The following is a 26,007-nucleotide window of genomic DNA, read 5'->3' as shown; positions in this document are numbered from 1 at the left end:
GGTATTTCTCTGACAGCTGTAACAGTGGTATACATTAAATTTGTGAGTGGAGATTTATGAATGGTGTTCCACATTTTAAGGGTTGTTGTTACAAACAGAGGCTTCTGTATCTTTTTCCAAATCAGTCAATACTTCTTTGCACCCAGGAAGACAGAGTATCAAGATTATGAAAGACAAGGATGACACTGATGAAATATTGTCAAGTTATTACTATTATTAAGATGTTTCAGCTTCACAAAGTTTAAAAGAAATTTGGATTTCTTACGTTAAGGAACACATAAAGCCTTTGGCTGAATATCCAGAATCCATATTGACACACAACACATTAAAGAGGAAGCAATGTCTGATATGAAAAACTATCTCAATGCCACACAGCACATAGTATGCTCATTTCTGTCCTTTATCACTTCAACACAAAAATTTTGTGTAACTGTGCGATGTACATTTTGCAAAAGATGATTTAATAATGTGCCACCAGTCCTATTAAACGGGATTTTTCCCTCAAGTCTTGAAATTTTCAGAAACTGAAAAACAGGTTCTACGAAGTGTTTGTTCCCTTGCATTGCAAGTGCACTTGCGTTATAAAAAGATAAAATATATCAGAATGAATGCATATGATACCAATTTCATTAATACCTTTCAGTTAAAAACAAAGGCCATTTTTATTTTTAGACATTACTATGGGTTTTTTTTTATTATTATTTTAGGTCTTTCAGCTAGCTAGAATATAAGCTTCCCTTATGGCAGAAAAAGTGTGAAGAGTAAGAAATGAGTACAGTGCTTGTCAATTAAATTTCTATATAAGCAAAAATGTACACACAAAGTTTAAATATTGGCAACATCAGTTTTTCTATTATACAACTTTGCACTACTTTTTAGAGTATTGCAAGATTTTTTTTTTTTGGCACAGCAACTTAGCTTAAGTTTTTGGGTTTTTTTGTTTGGTTGGTTGTTTTTTTTATAAAAGCATTTATTTTACTACAACAGTAGCAAGGTAAATAAACAGTAGGCAATTATGAACAAATGCAATTATACCAAGAGAATGATACTGCATCCTCACATTGCATTATGCAAAAATTTTACCAGAAAAATTTGATCTGTTTCCAAAGGCTTGTCCAAAATAATGAAAATGATGAACAATCCATCTTCCCTTCCCCCTGTATGAATCATAACATATAAAATGCAATAAAATTCCTACCTCTTTCAGTAAGACTGTTTAGCACTGCCCTTTCAAGCTGCTCTTCTTCAGTAAGCCCGCCTGTATAATCATAATAGTTCCTTGGCGGTCCGTACTGATAACTTGAATAGCCATAATAGTCTGTAAAACAAATACAAAATAAAGCAAATAAACTGCTGCTACTCAGCAGGAGAGTGTAGAATCAGGTATCACCTTTATGTTATCTTTCTTCTACAGATTATTTTAACTTGTAAAAGATAAAAATACTAGAATTCCATTACTTGTACAATATATACCATGAAGCAATTTCTAATTTACAAAGCCAGACCTTGGTAATAGGAGAAAGAAAAACAATAGTAAAAAGATGCATGAAACATTTTTTTCTAATTGTTGTGTCATAGAAATGTTATTAGTAACAAGTTTCACACAGAAATCAAAAGACACGTTTCATCAGCTCCTTTTAACATGAAATTGTCACTACTAAGACAACTTACTAATGTCACTAGAAGAGCAACAACAGGTAAATTCAGGCTTTTTTCCACCTGCCTTCCCCTTTCCCCCAGTATCCATAAACAATGTCATCATAAATTCAAATAATGTTTGGGCTTAGAAAACAAGTGAGAAAATATTCCTGCAAATTTTTGCAGTAATACATACAGCTAATATGGTGCTACTGCATAGCTGTATCTGCCCTGGAAAAAACCCACCACACCATAGATCTCATCTAATGTCACAATTCCTCTAAGTTTCCCACCCTGCTGACACCCAGAATTTCTGGCCATTTACAAGTTTGTCAAAACCAAACACAACCCATAATACACCCAAACACACAGGATTTAAAAGAAATAAAAAAATACTTGGCTAGAGAATTGAGCAAGGCTTTCTTCCTTTTAACACAGTTTGATCTTGCACAGAAAATCTAAACTGAGAAAAACTAAAGAGAAAAGTTCAATTTTTCTATTCCATTTTTGCTTCTTCAAAATTAAAAGCATTGGGTGACATTTTAACTTCTCTTCCAGACAGCTGGACAGGGAATCTGAAGAACCAAAATACATAAACATTGCCAGTTTCTGACAGAAGATGTACACAAGTTTTTCAAAATTACATAATTCAAAATGTTTTTTATGAAACAAACTGAACATTACTATTTCCCTTCATCTTTGGATTATTCGCATCTATTAGAGTCTTGTGTTATCTCACCAGCTATATGGATCCCATATGCAACTTTCTGTGAAGTTTCTCTGATTAATAACAAACACAGACTGAAGTGAGGAGATAATTTCTTTACAAAAATTATTGTGTTAAAGAAAAAAATCCCAAGATCTAGAACCTTAAGACAAATAAAAATCGTGATATCCTACCTTAAACTGGACAAGCAGGAAAAATGGAACACTGCACACTATTCTACATGGGAGTATACATATATAGAATCATAGAATAGTTAGGGTTGGAAAGGACCTTAAGATCATCTAGTTCCAACCCCCCCTGCCATGGGAAGGGACACCTCACACTAAACCATGACACCCAAGGTTAACCTGGCCTTGAACACTGCCAGGGATGGAGCATTCACAGCTTCCCTGGGCAACCCATTCCAGGGCCTGACCACCCTTACAATAAAGAACTTCCTCCTTATATCCAATCTAAACCTCCCCTGTTTAAATTCAAACCCGTTACCCCTTGTCCCATCACTACAGTCCCTAATGAAGAGTCACTCCCCAGCATCCCTGTAGGCCCCCTTCAGATACTGGAAGGCTGCTATGAGGTCTCCACGCAGCCTCCTCTTCTCCAGGCTGAACAGTCCCAACTTTCTCAGCCTGTCTTCATATGGGATGTGCTCCAGTCCCCTCATCATCCCTGTGGCCCTCCTCTGGTCTTGTTCCAACAGTTCCATGTCCTTTTTATGTTGAGAACACCAGAACTGCACACAATACTCCAGGTGAGGTCTCACGAGAGCAAAAGAAGTGAATCAAACGTGCTACATTCAAAGTGTGCCAGTATTTCAACTATTCATCTGTATACTGTGAAGAAAGCCTAAATTTATTCTGGCGAGGAGTCGGCTTTTTCCATGTAAATTACATGGTTTACAAAAAGTGTTCAAAGGAAGAAGTTCCCTCGTGGGTGGGGGAAGTACTAGAAAGGAACAGATAAATTTGCCAGATCAGGGCAGATTTACCAAGGTTCAGCAGGCTGCTTTCACTAGACACAATTCCCCCCACTCCAGCGCTACACCTTCTGCAAAAGAGATGGTATTTCCTCAGGGTAACATTTTATGAAGTCATTAACTTAATTCCACGTTTAAAGCCTCTTATACAAAATACATCCACTGTTCCCTAAAAAGGAAAGGTGAGACATGCCCAGAGTAGTATGCTTAGCATGTACACATATGCATATACATGTACAGAATATTTTGTATCTTATATATGCTTCCATTTAACTAGCTCCTCTATAGGTTTTCTATCATTAACAAAAATTATTCTTTTGAAGCTGGAATAAGTGTTTAGGTAAGTAGGTGAGAGTACTTACCTGAGTAGTAATCCCTTGGCCTGGCAGGGTCAGACATTGAAAAAATTCCACCTAAATATAACACATGTACTATTAGAATAAAATAATCACACCTGTCGTCATAAAATACAAAAAACAAGTTTAAAATACTCTTTCTTTCAGAGTCTGTTTCATCAGACACAAATACAAAACCATGAGTATCTATCAATTTTTTTAGCATTAGTGCGGGAATATGGTATTGGTAAGCCTGTATGTTTTTCCAAATTTTATAGTAATATGCCGTGTTTAAGCAACATACTCATGAAGACCAAAAGTATGGAAAGCAACCTATCAATGTTCTCCAGAATATATAAGGGATAATTTCTGCACTGAGACTGTTCATTGATAAAAACGGTTAAAGCACAGAAAACTGAGGACTGGAATAACACTGTACTATTTCTGCTCTCGTCCACAGGAGAAGATGAAGACCTGTGTACTAGTACATTCCTTCCTCCAGGTTTAAGTCACAAAACAGAATCTCTATAGCATGTGTCACTAACAGTACCATGGATTTTATCACAGAATCCTAGAATAGTTTGGAAGGGACCTCAGAAGGTTCCTAGTCCAACTCTACTGAGAACAGGGTTAGCTACGAGATCAGGTTACTCAGTCAGGGCTTTATCTTGTTAAGTCTTAAAAACATCCAAGGATGGAGACTGATGAACATCCCTAGGCATCATGACCTGATGCTTGACTGTCCTAAGAGTCATCAGATAGCCATACAAACATGCAATATTAACATTAAACTCATGCGACACTTTGACACCTGTGCACTCCAGTAGGGTAGGAAATCTGACGTTTCAATCTCTTATTTGTCCACTTAAAACTTCTAAATATACATGACTTACAGACTGTATCACTAAACTGTGATAAAACCTGTGAAGAGCATACATATTTGTACAAATAATTTCAAACTGTACAAACACTATATCCATGGTCAACTTGATGGCACAGTCATGAATAAAGTACTCAACCTATCAAGTAATCTGACATAAAAACCAAGTTGCCTAAAAACTTGCTGGAATGGCCTGGATTTCTATATGCAAGGCTTTCTGAATTTTAAAAATAAAAGTGTCTCTAATGCAGATTTTATAAACCAAACAAAATTATATACCTGCACAGGCTTCCATAATCTTCTTCAGAGGCCCCCTAGTGTACAGTAGTCCAACAAGAATCCCGGCCAGGTGCCCAGCAAAAGAAGCCCTGCAAAAAAGGAAAATCTTGTGAGTGATGGAAAGGAAAACTGCCTTTTTTTTTTTTTTAAGGATCCAGAAAGGGGACTGCACACCTTGTAACCAAGAAAGTCTTTAAGTAAGACCAAGCACAGAGAAATGACTTGCCTAAAAGGACATACTGCCAAGTTTTTCTTTGTAACTACCTTAAAACTGGTAGGTATATATACAGAATACTGTTTCCCAGAAGCACTGAAAGACTTAAGGAGGTAGGAAATTAACTTTAATCTATAAAAAAATAAATCCACATAACTATGTTGAAATGTCTTGGTAGGATCTACTGAAACCATTGACAGTTTCAAATTAAAGCATAAAATACAGTACTTTCTACTGTACTATCAGTAGACTAATCCTACAATTAGTCATGGATCAGCATTAGTGCAAATCCACTGCAATCTTTTTAACAGTGTTTTCAAAATTAAATGAATGAGTGAAATGCTGAGATCCAAATTCTTTTCTATGCATACAATTTCTTCAAAAAAAGATGCCATTTGCATTTAGAATGAAAGGGGTCTAAAGTCTTTTGAGAAATCAACATGGAAGCGTATGTTTGCAGTAAAGAGATTTGCTTCAAGTACTTCCATGACTATGAGGTATTCTACAAATTCACAAACTAATTTTCACAGCATTCAAATTAAGAGTTAAACTCTTACATTTAATCAGGTTTAAACATTAAAAGTAAAATCTTTTGAGTTTAACCAGGCTTAAAGTTACTTATAAATTGTTCACCTCTTACGAAGTCACAGAAGCCAACACATGAAGCATAAAGATTTTCTTATATATGCAATTATAAATAACTCAGTACACTGGATTTATATGGTTTATCCAAAGATTCAAGTAATATGAACTTTTTTTTTCTTTAATAAGCAGAAAAGAATCCTCTGTTTGATGCAAAAATAGATTTAAACATTACTCTTTTTATATTCTGGTCAGAAATCCACAAGAGTTACACAAGTGATGGCATATGCACTCATGACAATACAACTTCCTGGCATCACTGGTGTACAAGAAAACGCCTGAGTCACTAGAGGGAGAGGGAACCTAAATTCACTCTTTTGTCACCTACTTAACAAGCTTTTACTCTACTATAGCGAGTTGCATTTCTCTCCTGTAAGTAAACAGTGAATTCTTGTTTTAGAGTAACACATAAATGCTGATGTAAAAATTTACAGATAAGAGGTAGTTGCCAAAATAAAGTATCTATAAGGAAGTCATTTTCCTAATAGATTTTTCTGAACAGGTCTTACAAATTTGTGAAAAATATATCCCTGACTTGGAAAATATCTGTACACAGAAAACATTAGGTATTTCAAGATGCCTTACTCTAAAAATCACCAACATGAACTGGTTCACCTTTATTCTTGGCAGTGTTTTAACAACTTTTATGCTTACCTTGTTATCTGAGCACAACACTGCTTCACAAAATCCAAAATCAAGGTCTTTGCTTGCAATGCAGTGAAGCTATACGTTTAAGCAATATGAATAATCAAAAAACCTTCAACTTGAAGTCTTTAGGGGGATGATTTCCACTACATGTCTATTGAACAGGCTAATGTACTAGACACCTAAACACTACTTACTGTTTAATTATAAATTATATTAAGGAGTAAAAACTTATAATGCAAATGTTTAAACTGTTGTTTTGTTTTTTTTAATGAAAAATTAAAACTTATTTTCCCAACTGTTTTGAGTATGGGCAAGGTTCCAAAGGACTGTCAGGGTATTTCTATACCCATTCTTAAGCAGGGGACAAAACAAGTAAACAGATGAGAACTCTCCTCAGAGAACTACAGACTAATGACTATCTTCTGTTCACAGGTAAAACTATTTGTTCAACAAATACTAGGACATATAATTTGTGGATACAATCAAGGTAAAAATACCAGATGTGGAAACAGTTTTGTGAAGTACAAATCATGTCAAATCAACCAAAATTCATCCTTTGAGAGAGTAACAAGCCCCATGGAAAGGAAGAATTAGCAGACACCACACATGCTGTATGAATGCAGAACTGTCTTACTGCATTTGTCATAAAGAAGGCTTAAAAACCCTCTAAAACTACACTAAGCAGACCCCTAAGTGGTTGATAAGCCTAACTTAATATTTAAAAGTGACTCATTGTCAAACTTTGGATATGAATCAAGTGTATTTCTGCAAAAAAAACTATCCCAATTATTATTTACAAATGACAAGCTAAGAGGAGCTGTACGGGTCACTGGAGATGGCATTATAACTCACAGCAACCTGGACAAAATGAAGTAGTGGTTTGGAAAGAACAGGGTATAAAGATAAAGACAGAGTTCTGAACATATCACAGAAATCATCAACTATACCAACAGGCTACAAGTGACTGATTGAAGACCTTCAGGATACAACACAGGGCACACAGTGAAACACGGATCAACATGCCACACCACTATAGAAAAGACATGTATTTTACTGAAAAATGTTAACAGGAGCATGATGTGAAAATAAAATGAAGCAGTTTTCTGCTCAGCAGTGGTCTCTACAATCACTTAAGTCTATTGAAAAATTATCTCACAGATAAAATAATCTTAAAATATGGAAAAGATTGTCACAAATAGGAATGAATACACTCCGCATTCTCTATTCATAGGATAAGGACGAATGCACAGAAGTCACAGCAGAGATTTAAAAACACTTTGGTAGAGCAGACTGCCTCTGCTTAACAAAGGAAAATGAGAGGGCTACTAAGACCCTCAAAGCACAATCAGTTTATTATAGTGAAGATCTTGTAAAGTGCATTAAACATTGATAACTATAAATGATATTTACATTACATATACACGTTTGTCCTTCTGAGGTTATAACTCAGAGCATGTATTCTGAGATAAGATTCACTCAGATCCTCTATATTCTCTTATTAAAAAAGCAGATTAGAATTGTTAAATTACATAACTGTTTTATACATGCAATTAATGTTCTTCCATCCACATGCCTTAGTCCAAAGTGGACACTCTCATTTCCAGTGAACTTAAAATATATTTGAACAACTAATCCTGAATAATGTCACTCCTTTTGAAATTTTACTACATTTTATAGTGAATATTTATTTTCAGTAAATTGTCCTTTTTGAAAATTTATGTAATGGATTGCTTGTCTACAAGGAGCTCTGAATTTTATCTTTATACATTAAAGTTAATGGCAAAACTACAACTTTTTTTCCCACAAGGCAGGATTATATGCAGAATTTAGAACTAAATGCCATGGATTTTGGCTGAAAATAAATTAATAAACAATTTTAAAGGAATCACAAAAGTAGCGTGAAGAAGCTCTGTCCAAGCACATATTACCAAAGCTCCTTTCATTTGTACTAAAATTTCCAATTTTCTTCCTTGTCTAAACCAGAAAACTGAGGTTACTTCTATTTTCTGCTTTCAGTAACCAAACCTGGCTCTAATTAAAAACTCTTATAATATCAATGATAAAGCAACTTCCATTATCAATTGATTCCAAAATAGACTTTTTACACTATTCTTAGTATTTTTATGTCTCGACTGCAATGTGTATTTTAGTAGGACTAATAAAGAACCATTCCCATAATTGCAACATGATAAACTACTGCGTTTTTTCCCGCTGGTTAAAAAAGAAAAACTGACATTTTTTTTTCCATAGCACCATTTTCAGTTTCCGTAACATAAGCTGAACTTCGAATGGGAATATAAACAAGGTTCTTGACTTCTTAAATTGCATGTTTTTTCTCTAAATGTCAATGAGCTTGATCAATATTAACTACTGTTCTCCCTGGTACCAAGAAATTCAAATAATGTCTCATTTAACTTTTTGTTTGAAAATTTAGATATCCCCAGAGATCTTAGCTCAACCATTCACTTCATACCAATGATAATTATACAAAATAAATACTGTTTCTTGAAGACATCTGCCATCAATCTGAAGTGTACACTACTTCAGAAAAATCTTCTAAACAAAATTACACTTTTTCATTTGGCTGTATAATTTCCATTAAAATTGGCACCATTGGAGAGAAAACCATTTGTACTACTTTTCATGTATGAGATATCCTGATACAATGTTTACAAGCCTCTAGTAATTTTTATATTAATATTGTCCAGTACCCTTACAATTAATTCAAATCACTTCCTCACTGTTGGTGAATTTATTCCAAGTTGTTTCAATTCTGTGGTCTCAGCCATCTGACTCAACAAATTAGAAGAAGAAAGTCTATACCTATCACTTTCATAACTTCTTCCTAACAGCAAACCCCGGTCTGGTAGGTATTATTATTACTTACACATGCAATTCTACCACAAAACAAAGCCACTTATTTAGCAACAAAAGTATGTCTTTAGATTAGGCCATCACTACAGTCTTTTATGAAAAAATCTTCTTTCCATGCAATTCCTATTCTGAGGCTAGGAAGCACACACTCACTGAGCAAGCAAACTAAGGAATAATACTAAAGTGACTACTACCAACTTCATTTTTGAAAAACACTATTTTTTTGAAAAACACTATTTTTTTGAGACCATGGGAATCAGATCCATGTATTTATACAGTTTATTTCCAAATTAACACAAGCAGACAATTGCATATGACAATTTAAGTACCTGACTAAAAAATCTAATCTTCTTAGAAAGCAGGTCATAGAGTGCTAAGCAACCTACATGAATGTAAATGAAACCAAATTAAATGATTGCATAAGTAAAAGTCAGCTTATTTTACACAGCCCTATGCAAGAAAATGCTGCTACTACTTAAAATGGAAATGGAAACCTTGTTAATAATTTTGTAACACACTGAGAAAATTACATAGAAAAGTAAAAGCTAAGCTTGACAGAAGAATGAAGGGTATAAAACAGTTTTTATCACATAATGCCATTCCTTGTCAAACCTGGGGTGGTTCTGGTTTTTTTTTTGATCAGTTCTTCTTAGCCCTTTTGTTCATGACGAATAGTACTCATTAATAAACCCAGTAATTAACAGTTCAACAGTAAATCTGACTGATAACCAGTGACAACTCAGTGATATCCTTAAGCATTAAACAAGTGAGAAGTTAAAAGAGCAGATGAAATCAGAAGATAGATACATATAAAAAGATCTCATAAGGGTAAGGTTATTAAAGCTATGCAACACATTTGTCAAAATATGTTCTTACATTTTAAAATGTCATATAAATTAGTTTTTGTGGGGGTTTGGGCTGTTGGTTTGGGGTTTGGAAGTTTTCTTGGGGGGGATCTCTATATTTCTGTTTACCTGTATCGACTGTGATCTGCAGTCAAAACAGGTAAACAACTTAATTTCTTGCATATCCTTGAACCTAAGTGAAATGAAGCAACAATTAATTAAAAGTCAACAGAACTCACTCAGATCAACACATCAACATGGTTTATTTAGAAAAAGTTATAAAGAAACATTTGGAAACAAATCTAAGACTAAAACTAATTTAGAAAAAAAAATTAAATAAGAATTATATATTTTATTAACTGCATCATTAACAGATATGCAAAACATTATCAGATGCCTACCAAAACACAGGTCAAAAAGAAGCCTAGAGAAATGCCTAATTCAGTTTTCAGAGATGCAGTGAATGCATCTCTGAATGCATCTCTCTGCTGAAATGTTACACCTCTCCGAGATCCTCTGAACTCCAGAACAGCAAATTTCTGACAAACTGCAAAAAGAACAATTCTGGACACTCACCATATCAACGTCAACACTTCTGAACTCTGAAAAAAAAAATAGGAAAAAAAAACCCAACATCCTCTACACTTTTCCACTCCTAGCTTTCCACTTACCGATTATTTTCATCCTTTGTTGTGCTTAACTTTCTGAGTTTTGAAACACCCATAATGTCCAGCTTCCAAACCCCAAAGTGTCTGATAAGTATTTGAGTTAGTTCAAAACAACCTCAAAGATAAGCTTTCTTTTAACAGTGAGTATAGGTAGAGTACCTCCATGCAAAAGGAATAAATGACTTAAGATACCAAATGCCTAGTTCTGGAAGAAACAGATTAAATATAACTTTCCACATGCCTGTTCTTCCATCAAAGAAATAATGCCAAGGATTGCCATACAAAGTCTAGATCTCAATATCCTTACTTTACGGAAGGCAAAGATCAGAAGGATATTACACGGCTTTTAGATTTGCCCTAGAACTAAAATATTCATGAGAAAGAAAAGAATTAACAGACGCCAGTAAAAGCCTAAATCCTCTCGTAGCACAAAAATCAAAGTTTTCAATAGCCTCAATATTACTTTTGAATCCTTCACTGGTTATAGATTCTCGGGTGATCATGGTGCATCATTCCACTGAGGCAGCTCCAAATACATTGCATGTCTTTCTGACAAGACAAATATCCTGCCTTAATTACTGAACTCTTATTTTTTCAAAACTAAATTATGCAACTTGATCTACAAAGCAACACCATTTAATCAGACACTTAAGTATTAGAACATAGAATCATAGAATAGTTAGGATTGGAAAGGACCTCAAGATCATCTAGTTCCAACCCCCCTGCCATGGGCAGGGACACCTCACACTAAACCATATACCCAAGGCTTCAGCCAACCTGGTCTTGAACACTGCCAGGGATGAAGCATTCACTACCTCCCTGGGCAACCCATTCCAGTACCTCACCACCCTAACAAGAAAGAATTTCTTCCTTATATCCAGTCTAAACCTCTGCTGTTGAAGTTTCAACCCGTTACCCCTTGTCCTATCACTACAGTCCCTAATGAATAGTCCCTCCCCAGCATCCCTGTAGGCCCCCTTCAGATACTGGAAGGCTACTATGAGGTCTCCACGCAGCCTTCTCTTCTCCAGGCTGAACAGCCCCAACTTTCTCAGCCTGTCTTCATACGGGAGGTGCTCCAGTCCCCTAATCATCCTCGTGGCCCTCCTCTGGACTTGTTCTAACAGTTCCATGTCCTTTTTATGTTGAGGACACCAGAACTGCACACAATACTCCAGGTGAGGTCTCACGAGAGCAGAGTAGAGGGGCAGGATCACCTCCTTCGACCTGCTGGTCACACTCCTCTTGATGCAGCCCAGGATACGATTGGCTTTATGGGCTGTGAATGCACACTGCTGGCTCATGTTCATTTTCTCATTGACCAACACCCCCAAGTCCTTCTCCGCGGGACTACCATGAATTTCCTTTTTGCCCAACCTGCAGCTGTGCCTGGGATTGCTCCCACCCAGGTGTAGGACCTTGCACTTGGCATGGTTAAACTTCATGAGGTTGGCATCAGCCCACCTCACAAGTGAGTCAAGCTCCCTCTGAATGGTATTCCTTCCCTCTAGCTTATCAACAGAACCACACAGCTTGGTGTCATTGGCAAACTTGCTGAGGGCACACTCAATTCCATTGTCCATGTCAGCGACAAAGATATTAAACAAGACCAGTCCCAACAACGATCCCTGAGGGACACCACTCGTTACTGGTCTCCAGCTGGACATGGAACCGTTGACCACAACTCTTTGAGTGCAACCGTCCAGCCAGTTCTTTATCCATCGAGTGGTCCACCTATCAAATTGATGACACTCCAATTTAGAGACAAGGATGTCATGTGGGACAGTGTCGAACGCTTTGCACAAGTCCAGGTAGATGACGTCAACTGCTCTACCCCTGTCCATCACTTTTGTAGCCCTGTCATAGAAGGCCACCAAATTGGTCAGACAGGATTTCCCCCTAGTAAAGCCATGCTGGCTGTCACCAAGCACCTTGCTCTTTTTCATGTGCCCTAGCATGCCTTCCAAGAGAATCTGCTCCCAGATTTTGCCAGGCACAGAGGTGAGACTGACTGGTCTGTAATTCCCTGGGTCATCCATTTTCCCCTTCTTGAAAATGGGGGTTATATTTCCCTTTTTCCAGTCATCAGGAACTTCACCTGTCTGCCATGATTTTGCAAATATGATGGCCAGTGGCTTTGCAACTTCATTCGCCGGCTCCTTCAGGACCCGCGGATGGATTTCATCAGGTCCCATGGACTTGTGTACATTCAGGTTCTTAAGATGGTCTCGAACCAGATCCTCTCGTACAGTGGGCCCAAGGTCTAGGTTTTCACAGTCCCTGCGTCTGCCTTCCAAGACTCGGGTGCTGCGGTCAGAGGCTTTGCCAGTGAAGACCGAGGCAAAGAAGCCATTCAGAACCTCAGCCTTCTCCAAGTCCTGTGTAGCCAGTTCTCCTGAAAGCTTCCGGAGGGGGGCCTACATTGTCCTTAGTCTGTTTTTTAGCTGCTACATACCTATAAAATCCCTTCCTATTATCTTTAACATCCCTTGCCAAATTTAGCTCCAATTGGGCCTTAGCCTTCCTAACCTGGTCCCTAACTACCCTGACAACATCCCTGTATTCATCCCAGGCCACCTGTCCTTGTTTCCACCTTTTATAAGCCTCTTTTTTCCTGAAGCCTCTTTTTTCCTGTGAATTTTTCTCAGCAGCTCCTTATCCATCCAAGGAGGTCTCCTGGCCCTCCTGCTGCACTTCCTTCTAGTCAGGACACAACACTCCTGAGCTTGTAGCAGGTGATCCTTGAATATTAACCAAGAGTCTTCGGCCCCTCTGCCCTCTAGGGCTATATCCCATGGAACCTTGCTAAGCAGGTTCCTGAAGAGCCCAAAGTCTGCTCTCTTGAAGTCCAGGGCAGTGAGCTTACTGCACGCTCTTCTCACTCGCCTGAGGACCTTATGCCCTGAACAAACATGAGTGTGTAGGAGAAATGCTCCAAGAGTTACAATTGTAATGGCTCATTTCTGGGCAGTTGGCAGATAATAATTAAACACTTTGTGTTCTGGAACATGAATTCCTGGAGATAACTACTTGTCTTCTATGGGCCCCATAACAACCAAGACTGCATGCAACAGTGTAGAGGTTCTTTACACCACGCAGCCACGTAAGTTTCCACAAAATCACAAAAGTTCTTTGACATTATTTCTGGACTTCTATACACTTTTACAAAGACATTTCTGCAATAATGCAACTGAAAAACACCAGCCAGCCACTAAACGCGTGTTTTTCCTCTACCAGATATAGTACAGTATGCTTATGGTTGCACTTTAGACATAATGCTCTTTCATTATTCTTTAATAATAAAATAAACAGTAATATTGAACATATCACCAAGTAAAAACTACATTAAGCTAATGTGCCAGTTTATATTTTCCTAGATTTCTTTTAATACACTGAAAAATTTGGTTTATGTTTGTAGTAATGTCATGTAAGTGGCTTCCCAGCTCACACTTAAAATTGCATGTGCAACAGAGCATTCTGCAGCTCTTCTGTGTTTTAGCATAGGATTACTTGGTGCAGTCAATAAGGCAGCAAGTCATAAAGGAATAAAACCAGTGCTTAATATAAATAATGTTTGAATTCTCATTCTGGTCTAGGAAACATTCTATCACACTATCTGGCAAGGACAATATTATTATTGCTCCCCCTCCTCCTTTTCTCTTTTTTTTCTTTACGTCTTTCTGAAAAGTGCAAAATTGTATATTAATTGCTATTTGGTAGCTTCCAAGTTCAGTGTCTGTACTTCACATATGTTCTCCAATGTGATGAACAGTTATTAAATATTATACAAGAAAATTACAGATTTGCTACTAGCACTCCATAAATTATCTGCCAACTAAGACAGTCACTGTTCTCACAGAGGTAGGGGCAGATGAACTGTGCTGGCAGCAATAAGGACACAGGAAAATTGAGGGAGATGATGAACAATGCTGCAGGACAGCGAAACCGCTACAAGTTGTAGGATACCGGATAACAGCTTTACCAAAATTAGAGGAGAGACTTCAAGAAATAGGCTGAAGGGATAAGGACAGACATAGCAGGCAAACAGCGAAATGCTGTTTTGCCAATGAAGCCCCCTTGGCATTACAGTATATTAGTTTGGTTACTTCACTGAAAACACGTCACTTTTCCTTGTCCACCAATTTTTGTTATCTTCCTTCAAACACTTAGTAATACCTTCTTCTGGGCACAGTATTTAAGTATCTTATTTTTAAATGAGCTCAAAATAGAGGATGTTTAGGAAAAAATGCAGACTACAACCTTGACACTCAATTTAGCCCCAGTGCTCCATTTGGATATCAGCTAATACTACACATACTTCACAATACATTTTGAACTACTTCAGATAGCCCAAAACTCTTCTCCTAACTTTGAAACATTAAATGCACTTACCCTGGGGAGATTAAATGAATAGCTACCAGCTCCACCCAACAAGCATATTTACTGGATATCTGCAATCCAAGGACACTGCTAACTCTTCCGGGATTGTAATGGTTGTTAAGAACTTTCAAAGCAAACAAGACTCCTGCAAAATAGAAAAAATAATGTAAAAAGTACTTATGTGATAAATGGAGTCTGTTCAATCAAACTGGTCTTACAATTTGAGAGAATTATATTGTAAAAATTTAGAACACTCTTGTAAACTTTAGAATATTGCTTAAAGAAAACCAACTGTAACAGCCCTGTATCTGCTTATGCAGGATTGTAACCGTAGGCATCTGGTGTTTAAATAAAGATAGCCCAAAGCCAGGATGCGTCGAGTAGATATGTTGAAACTAGGTAAAAGGTCAGAAGGAAAGTAGCTTGCACCAGGATGTGTCAAGTAGATGTGTCGAAACTAGGCCAAAACTCAGGAGGAAGTTGGCTTATCTTCACCCCCATGACCACCGAGCGAAACTAGGCTAAAAGTCAGCTTATCTTCATCCCCGCGACCACCAAGAGATAGAATAAAGTCTCCAGCAACAAGCCCCACATGCAAAGATAAGAACAAGAAGGACACGTACACTGGAGGAAAAAGGGTATAAAAGGAAAGAACCTGAGGGAGGGGGTGCGCACCGTTGGCGGAGTGGAGACTCCCCGGCCGCCCAGCGCTGTTTTGCTTACTATTGCTTGCTTAATAAATTGATTAATTTCAAATAGCCAGTCTCTTCCCCTTATTTGAGACTCAAATAAACAGTCTCTGCCCCTTCTTGAGACTAACTTATAACAATTTGGTGCCGTGACTCCCATCAAGGCAATTCTGAGGAAGGCTCCTTTCAGGAGAGGCGCCCCACTAATTAGTGGCCCTTGTTTGGAAACCTGCCCTCTGGAACCTTGACCAACAAATTCAAGATTCAATAGTAAGCAAAAGAAAGCCAGCAACCCTGTAATCTTTGTGCATGAAGATCCGAACGAAGACGCGTGGGACGCGTAAGTATAGGCCGGTAATCTGTTTGGTTGGGGTTGGGTATCCCGGAGTGTGCCTGTGTGAAACGTCCAATTGAGGACGAAGCAAGTGCAGACCCCTTAGTAGCACGGTTCCCATCTCCCGTGAGGGACTGGGCCATGAACAGGGGGCAAAAGACTGCCTGCGTGTGAGAAGGCACTCTGGAAGATGGGACAGAAGAAAAGCAAGCCTTCTGATTCCATGGGGGGATTGAAGCTTACGGCTAGGTTACCCCAAATACCATTGGATAGACCATTGGGATCGATGATTAAATATTGGGATGATTACCCTTCTAAGCAGGGTAAGGATAAAGTAAAAATTATACATTGTTGTATGGAAGTTTGGAGAGGTAAGCAAATTAGATGTGATCATTTATATTGGCCCGTATTTGGATGCTTTGAAGACTGAATCTGCCAGGCTTTAAATATTTATGTTAATTCAAATGAACCATTTAGTGTGGATGAGAGTGAGTACGCTCATTTATGGATAGAATCAGGGACTAGGGTCAATCTATACCCCTTAAAAGAAAAAGGGGGATGAAAAAAGACTAGGACAGAGGAGGAGGTTCCTATGTCGCCCCCACCGTATATACCCCCTCCTCCTCCACCTCAGCCTTCACCCCCGCCCGAGAGTCCCTCTAACATTCCAAGTGCCCCGAGGGACCCAGAGGAAACCCCTGATACCCTTGAGTCCAAGGGACCAGTTACACGAAGTAAAAGTAAGAAATGGACTGCAGCCTCGTTATATCCTTTAAGAGAAATTGCGATGGGAGGTCCACAGCCAGGTATGGGATATGTGGCAGTCCCTCTTAACTCTGGAGATGTCAGGGAATTTAAAAAGGAAATGGGACACCTATTGGAGGATCCTCTGGGTATAGCAGAAAAGGTGGACCAATTTCTGGGACCAAACATATATACCTGGGACAAGATGCAGTCTATTCTAGGTATATTGTTTACCTCAGAGGAAAGAGGAATGATCAGAAGGGCTGGAATGAGAATATGGGATCAGCAACATCAACAGGGTCCCGCTGGGGATGTTAAATGGCCCCTTCAGAAACCCGATTGGGATAATCAGAATGCAGGTGACCAGGGCCATATGCAAGACCTGAGAATCATTATTATCCAGGGGATTCGAGAATCAGTCCCTAGGGGACAGAATATTAATAAAGCTTTTAGTGAACAACAAAAGAAGGATGAAACCCCCACCGAGTGGCTGGAGCGACTTAGAAAAAATTTATTGTACTCAGGATTAGATCCCAACACTCTCGTGGGGGAAGCGCTGTTGAAAACTCAGTTTGTGCCCAAGTCATGGTCAGACAGTAGGAAAAAGTTAGAGAAGATAGAAGATTGGCAGGACAAGGGATTAGATGAACTCTTGAGGGAAGCTCAAAAAGTTTTTGTTCGGCGGGAGGAGGAGACTAACAAAAGACAAGTGAGAATGATGGTAGCTGCAGTTCGAGAAGGGCAGCGAATGGGTCCCCCTAGAGGGAGATTCAACTCTGCCTATGGGAAAAGAGAGCAAAGAAATGAGATTGGGAAATCCCCAGAAGGGGAAGAATGAAGGGAAAAAACATGTTTCTATTGTGGAAAGAAGGGACATTTGAAAAGGGATTGCAGAAAAAGAATAATGGATGATGCCGTGGTTTAAACCAAAATCCGCACAGTTCACTCACTCCCCACCTCTTGCTCCCCCAACTCCCAGAGAGTTAGGAAGGAGAATACAACGAATGTGGCCCCCACGGCTTGAGACAAGAACGGTTTAATTGCTAAGGCATAACACAAATCACTACTGCCATTACTACTACAAATAATAATGATAAAGCCAATAACAAGCGAAAAGAATACAATACCCCACCAGCCACCAACCCATAACTCACTCCACCCTGCCCGGCCAAGCACCGCGTGCTCCCTCCCCCATTTTCCTCCAGAGCTCCACCCCCCAGCTCTCTCTCTCCCAGTTGCCTCCTGGGCATCACGTGCTATGGTATGGAATACCTCATTGCCTAGCCTGGGTCAGGTGTCCCGTCTCTCCTTCCTCCCGGCCTCCCCTCCTCCCCGGCAGAGCACATGCTCAGAAAAGGCCTTGAATAAAAACACCCTCAAAACATGCTCGCTATCAAGTAACTGTTCCCAGCCCAGAAGTCAAAACACAGCAATGCACCAGCTACAAGAAGGAGTAAAAATGACTGCTGCTGCTCAACCCATGACAGATGAGAAAATATTTAAAGAAGATTAGGGGTGTCAGAGGCTTTATTTGCTGGGGACCCAGAAAAAGACAGAGCCCTTGATAAAACTTAAGGTAGGGCCCCAGCAACAAATCATTGTATTTTTAGTGGACTCAGGAGCGGAGAAATCCACAGTTCAGTATGTGCCCCGAGAGTGTAAAATATCCTCGAAGAAAGTACAAGTAATAGGAGCAAAAGGTGAACCCTTTGGGGTGCCTGTAATAAAGGATTTGTTATTAGAGACAGAATCTAAATTAGGGGTGGGGTCCTTACTACTAGTACCTGAAGCTGACTATAATTTGTTAGGACGAGATCTGATGATTGAACTAGGAATTAGTTTAGATATAAAAGAAGATAGGCTCATGGTTAAATTATGTCCCCTGCATGTTGAGGATGAGAGGGAGATAAATCCCAAAGTCTGGTATACCCCAGACACCGTAGGAAAACTGGATATAGAGCCCTTCCATGTCACAATAAGAAATCCAGAGATACCAGTTAAAGTAAAACAATATCCATTATCTGAAGAGGGAAGACAAGGATTAAAACCTGAAATCCAGAGACTAATAAAACAAGGATTATTGGAACCTTGCATGTCTCCATATAATACTCCCATTTTACCCATAAAGAAGACTGATGAAAATACAGATTAGTACATGATCTAAGAGAAATTAATAAATGGACAGTCACTAAATTCCCTGTAGTGGCAAACTCTCATACTCTTTTAAGTCAACTGGGACCTGAAGATCAATGGTATAGTGTGATAGACCTAAAAGATGCATTTTGGGCATGCCCACTCCAGGAGGACTGTAGAGACTATTTTGCCTTTGAATGGGAGGATCCAGATACCCACACAAAACAGCAATTAAGGTGGACTGTACTTCCCCAAGGATTTACAGAATCTCCTAATTTATTCGGACAAGCTCTGGGACAAGTTTTGTCCGGATATGAAATAAGTGAAGGTGTTACTCTCAACCAGTATGTAGATGATTTATTACTGGCAGGAGAGAATGAGAAAGCTGTAAGAACTGAAACTATTAGACTATAAAATATTTAAGTCTACAAGGATTAAAAGTATCAAATTCTAAATTACAATTTGTGAAATCAGAGGTAAAATATTTGGGACATCAACTAAGTAAAGGAACAAAAAAATTAGATCCCGAAAGGGTGAAGGGAATATTGTCCCTACCAGCTCCAAAGAGTAAACGACAAGTGCGACAGCTACTGGGACTGTTAGGTTACTGCAGGCAATGGATTGAAGACTACAGTGGGAAGGTAAAATTTTTATATGCCAAATTAACGAAAGAGGGGCTATTAAAATGGACCACAGAAGACCAGGAAAAATTAGAAAGCCTAAAAACTGAGTTAATAAATGCTCCAGTACTCAGTTTACCGGACCTTAAGAAGCCATTTTTTTTGTTTACTAATTCTGAGGAAGGGACAGCATTTGAAATCCTAGCCCAGGAATGGGCAGGAAACAAAAAGCCAGTAGCATATATTTCTAAATTGTTGGACCCTGTGAGTAGGGGTTGGCCCACATGTCTACAAGCGGCAGTAGCTGCTGCCTTGCTAGTAGAGGAGGCAACCAAAGTCACTTTCGGAGGAGAGTTGAAAGTGCTGTCACCCCACAACATTAGAGGAGTTTTACAACAAAAAGCTGATAAATGGATCACAGATGCCAGGCTCCTAAAATATGAAGGGATTTTAATATCTTCTCTGAAATTGACTTTGGAAACAACGAGTTAACAAAACCCAGCACAGTTTTTACATGGGGAGCCAAGTAACAAATTAACTCACGATTGTCTCAATAATATTGAGGAACAAACTAAAATAAGACCAGATTTAGAGGAGGAAGAATTAATAGAGGGGGAAAAGCTGTTTGTAGATGGATCCTCTCGGGTAATTGACGGAAAGAGAAAATCAGGATATGCTGTCATTGAAGGAAAAACATTTAAAGTACTAGAATCAGGACCCTTAAGCCCCAGTTGGTCAGCTCAGGCATGTGAACTATATGCAATATTACGTGCTTTACAATACTTGGAAGGAGAAATTGGGACTATATATACAGATTCAAAGTATGCATTTGGAGTAGTACACACCTTTGGGAAAATATGGGAGGAAAGGGGATTAATAAACTCCCAAGGAAAAGGATTGATACACGAAGAATTAATAATACAAATTCTACAGACAATAAGAAAACCAATTAAAATAGCAGTGGTACACATAAAAGGACATCAAAGGGGAATAAGTTCAATAAGGGGAAATAACATTGCCGATCAGGAAGCAAAACGAGCTGCTTTATTACCCCATCTATAAAAAGCAGAAAAGATTGTATTAATTGTGGGGAAGATCTAAGTAAACCACCCTGCTATGATTGTTGGAAAGACTTTGGAATAGACGCATTTTGTTGTACATGTTGGAATCCGGAGTACAAAACCTGTTCCTTCCATAGGTAATGCTGTTATGTCCTAAGTTTCACTGCCCAAGAGAAATCCAAATTGACCCAAATGGGGATAAGGAACACAGATGAAATGTGGCAGCTACCAGATGGAAGGGAGGTACTCCCTAAATCATTAGCCCTAAGAATAATGCAAAGAATACACAAGAAAACTCACTGGGGAACCCAAGCTCTAGTAGACCAATTTACAAATACTTATGTATAGGAGTATACAATATAGCTAAACAAATAATAAAGGATTGTATTACCTGCCAGAAGGTAAATAAACAACAATTAAGAGAAAAACCCCAGGGAGGAAGGGAGTTAGCCCATAGACCGTTTGGAAGGATACAAATAGAATTTACAGAATTACCAAAGGTGGGCAGATACAAATATCTATTGGTAATAGTGGACCATCTAACTCATTTTGTAGAGGCATTCCCAACTGCAAGAGCAACAGCCCAGATGGTAGTGAAAGTGTTGCTAGAAGAAATAATTCCCAGATATGGGGTAATTGAGGCAACTGACTCTGACAGAGGCTCGCATTTTACACCAGAAATAGCCAAAGATACCCTTTTGGCATTGGGGGTAGAGCGGCAGTAGCATACCCCATGGCATCCACAGAGCTCAAGAAAAGTCGAGCGAATGAACGGGGAAATAAAAAAGCAGTTAACTAAGTTGATGATAGAAACAAAATTATCCTGGGTAAAGTGTCTCCCATTGGCTCTGTTAAACATAAGGACACTACCCCGCAGAGATGTAGGAATTTCACCTTTCGAAACATTATACGGAATGCCTTATGATATGGAAATTCCTCAAGATCACCCCAGGCTTGAGGAAACGCAGGTAAGACCTTATATTATACAAATAATGGCAAGAAAAGAGAAACTGAGAGCAAAAGGACTGGTTACACAAAGACCCCCATTAGATATAACAATACATAAAATTAAGCCAGGAGACAAAGTATTAATTAAGACTTATAAAGAGTCCTCCTTGACTCCTCGCTGGGAAGGACCCTATGTTGTTTCACTTACCACAGAAACAGCGATCAGAACTGCAGAATGGGGGTGGATGCATGTCAGCCGAGTGAAAGGACCAGTAAAGGACCAAACTTGGCAGGTGACTAGTCAACCAGGAAACCTAAAAGTAACTCTAAAGCAGGAAGGCGGCGCTCTACAAAAACAGATCAAAACCACCTGAACCAAGTTGGTTTGGCCTCGAACCTTGGGAATTCATAAACCCTAGAGTGTTTCCTGAAATTCCAGAACAATTTAATTGGGAAGAAATTCCCACGTTTGTGTGTATTGAGAATTAAGCAAGGTATACATGTTGTATGAGTTTTAAATAGAATGTGCAAAGTTGTAAAGGTCGTTGATATTGTTCCTCCTGCAACAGGCAAATATATGTTATAAAAATTGGACATGGAAGTAGAAATTATTAAAATATCTTGAGGCAGGCAGCTCTTTATCCCTGAAATTTGGGAAGTATTTGAAAAGACTGGGAAAAAGGGACATTGTATTGAAAGATCCAATCAGAAAGGAAAACCAAACCAGAAATATTTTGATTACAGTTGGCCTCTGAGTGATGGTATGTGTCTAAATCTGGCCATGTTCCTCTGAAGACTACTGACTGCTGCCAAGAAGATCCGATAACCCGTTGCTTCTAGCTAAGAAGTAGGCAAGAAATGGCAGAGCAGTATACTCGAGTGAGGATGATAAAGGCCATAACTTTAGTAGTACTAATAAGTACTACTTTTGAAAATGAACACCAACCCTTCAATTGGACCATCACCAGATGGGACGATTGGAAACTTCTGAGATCAACTTTTACAGCAGGAGCTCCAACCCTTACAATCCCTGTCCTAGAACTCTTTGAGCCAGCCCTAGTATACAAGGGACCACCTGAAAGAAAAGAAGAAGCTCAAGCTGACACAAGGATAACTGATACCTATTGGTGTCCCAGTTCCAATCCAGGGAAAAGATATTATGATTACCCTGGACACTACTATTGTGGTTACTGGGATTGTGAGACCATAGTGACTGGGGGGTGGATTCCACAACATCCTGACAAGTTTTTAAAGGTAGAATGGGGACCTGAAAAATGTAAACATCCCACCCATGACTTTGCAGGGGGAATCATAAACAGGGGGACTTGAACTCACTTACAAGTCATAATATTATTACCCCACGATATTGGGTGGTTAGTTGGACATACCTGGGGAGTACGATTATGGGAAAAAGGAACTGATAGGGGAACACTGATATTAATTAAAAAGGAGGAAACGAAGCAAACAACAGCAATCGGACCCAACACTGTGTTAACAAATCAACTCAAATCTAATGTTATGTTAAAAAATCGACTCAAACCCAATGTTGTGTTAACAAATCAACTAAATATTACCATCAAAAATGAAGGGAGAATTCAGGAAAACGTATCAATGACCTCTACAAAATTAGAAAATGATTCTTTATGGAAATTGATGCAAGTAAGTTACAAGGTTTTAAATGCAAGTAATCCAAACCTACCAAAGAGTTGTTGGCTGTGTTATGGGATAAAACCCCCATTTTAGGAAGCAACTGGGGATACTAGAAAGCCTAAAATATCAAATGAAGCGAACCCACCTGAATGTGACTGGGGATGAGAGAAGATGGGTTTTATCTGTTTTATGCAAGCAATAGCTAGTATGACAGAATGAATTCACATAATTTACTTGAACTTTCAGGATGCTTTTAGAAAGTTCCTCTCAAGAGAAAGATCACACATTTGTCTTAAAAAGAAAAATCTGAAAAATCTATGAGGAAAAGATGACATGAAAAAGATAGCAAAGTTGAACATCAATATAGATAGACTGAATAAACACATGAAGAAAGTTTCTTTCTCTTCCCTTCTAACACCAGAGAAAACAAGGGTTAGCAAAATTCCTTAACTTATCCAGTGACAATATGTTGTCATTCCAGGGTCAAATATAAACAAGAAAGTGTGTATGCACACATATGCACAGCCATGAGTCTCTCATAAGGAATGGGATGGGGACCCCATCTGGCCCACTACCAGTATTTGCCCTGCCTGCTAGTAGCACTGCTCTTCAGCATCTTAGTCCCTTTGGCCATAAAGCACGGGAAGCCATAAATCTGCATCACCTGGATAATTGTAACACTAAATGTAACTTGTTCATTCAAGGAAAGGGACATGTAAATTGCTATCTGGCTATGTGAGAAACTAGAGATTAATCTGGTGAAAAAAAAAAAAATCTTAAGAGTGAGATCTCAACACTACCCAATTACATAGCAGAGTACCTGCTTTTAATTAAAAACCAGGATAACATTACTGGCATAACAACCAGATACATGTACACAAATGTCCACCTATCCAGTTTCGCATTCTAATATTGTTATATAGTACCTGTATTTTACATATGTAAAATGGACCAACTATGTGCCTTACCTGAAAAACCTACAGCACAATTCATTTCATATGAAGGATCATCCAGAATTTTCACGAGCATGAATTCCAATGCCATATAAACAACTCCAATCAGCACCGAAAATACTACAATTATGTACGCAAACCATGTGCTCTTAAGCTTTTTTTCCAGCATTACTCCCTTCCAAAGCATGGAAATCATGTTATAATATAAATGCCAATCATCTGCATGGTGGACAGGAGAAAGTAGTAAACGCTGCCAGTTCTTTTTGTAGAAGCCTTCATTTACACTGATACACACTTCAGGTAGTGGTTTCACAGGATTCAGAAAGAAAAAAATATTCAGTGCAAGTACCCCAAGGGTAACAGAAGGAATGTTCTGGAGTCCAACTTGAGAAATTTGATAAAGCAGCAAAAGCAGTCCAGCATTGACTCTTCCCTGCCTTCGTTGCATTGTTACTTCTTATTCAAAGAAATATGAAGATTACACTGATTTCTAGCCTTTTGTTTGAATCCAAAGCCATACAAGTTTCAGAAATCCTGAAAGAAAGAAAACCATATCTGCTTTATTATACATACACAGAGGTGTTTTCAAGCTCATCACTGCCTTTTTTAATTTTTTTTTAAATTAAACACAATGCATTCTTCAAGGTAATCAGCTGAGATTTTTTTTACTCAGAAAGAAAATTCAAATTAAAAAACCCACACAGTTTTCAAACTGGCATGAGACACAAACAAAGGGTATTTATAGAGATAATCCAGACAAGCACTGTGAGTTAAAAAGCCTGCAGCTTCTCCTTCATGTCCCTGGACAGGCTTTGCATCATCTATAAAACCCCTGGGTGTTCCAAACATGTTCTTATTAATATCCTGATTCCATCAGATTTTTTTTTTTAATTTTTGTAAAGAAAACAAATCAAACTTCTTCTCTGGGTTTTGGTTTTTAGGCTTTCTATCTTTGCTATGTGTAGAAACTATTTTATGACCATTTCTAAAACTTTCATAATATTCCATATGCGCCAGGAATGAAAATTAAAAGTCACAATTTCAACAAGTAACAGAGACACAGCTGTGTACTTCTACATGTAAGCTTTGAAAATTTGTATTGCTCTCCTAGTGACTGCAATTCAAAGTTTAGTTTAAAAGTATGCAATGGAGAAAAAACTGAGGAGGGTATCACATACAAGAACAGCACATAAAACAGTTGTCCACTCAAAAAGCACGTCCAGACAGTTACAGCAATATATTAATCTCCACCCGATCTATGCGAGATAAAACAGGATTAAAAAGGGCTGTAAAAGTTCTAGATATACCTAAAAATACGGTTACTATGACAGAAAATGAGAAAGGCCATCAAGCTAAACTGTGCAAGTCTGTAAAGAAAAGAGGGAGAAAGCTACATTGAAGAATACAGAGCAAGGTGTCATGAAGTTTCTTGAGTGTGGAATCATCAGCAGAAGACAGGAAGACACACTGAATTTCAAGTAGCTTCTGAGGGCTACCCTTAACTTGGCCAGTACTATTTTTAGTTCTCAAAACTTTCAAACATTGGGATACAGACTAAGCAAGCTGACTTGCTTAACTGCAGCACATGTTTTGCATTCATGAATATCCTAGGCAACAGCGCTCATGGCCAAGTCCACTCCTCTATCACAAGCCCATCTATTATGTTGCATCTTCCCCCTGATGGCGTGAGGTGTCACGGGCCCACTGTGCTAAACACTTATGTTGCCAATCTAAGTCCATCTGAGCCACTTCAATCTTAGCAGCTTTATCCA

The 26,007-nt window shown here is 38.5% G+C and overlaps 1 protein-coding gene across 1 annotated transcript in view; it reads right to left on the bottom strand.

Annotated features, from left to right (window-relative positions):
- Window positions 1-26,007, bottom strand: part of RHBDD1 (rhomboid domain containing 1) — a 33,180-nt gene that overhangs the window by 5,592 nt on the left and 1,581 nt on the right. The window contains exons 2-6 of the mRNA XM_031047290.2: window positions 24,251-24,769; window positions 15,116-15,248; window positions 4,833-4,921; window positions 3,701-3,751; window positions 1,199-1,318 (exon numbers count right to left, since the gene is read on the bottom strand). Of these exons, the coding sequence (XP_030903150.2) occupies window positions 1,199-1,318; window positions 3,701-3,751; window positions 4,833-4,921; window positions 15,116-15,248; window positions 24,251-24,683 (826 nt within the window). The 5' untranslated portion in view covers window positions 24,684-24,769. The remainder of the gene's footprint in view (window positions 1-1,198; window positions 1,319-3,700; window positions 3,752-4,832; window positions 4,922-15,115; window positions 15,249-24,250; window positions 24,770-26,007) is intronic.

Source organism: Melopsittacus undulatus, chromosome 6 (assembly GCF_012275295.1).
Source record: "Melopsittacus undulatus isolate bMelUnd1 chromosome 6, bMelUnd1.mat.Z, whole genome shotgun sequence".
In the NCBI taxonomy this organism is placed as follows: domain Eukaryota; kingdom Metazoa; phylum Chordata; class Aves; order Psittaciformes; family Psittaculidae; genus Melopsittacus; species Melopsittacus undulatus.
The sequence above is the reverse complement of the archived record's forward strand: the minus strand, read 5'-3'. Positions and strand labels throughout refer to the sequence as shown.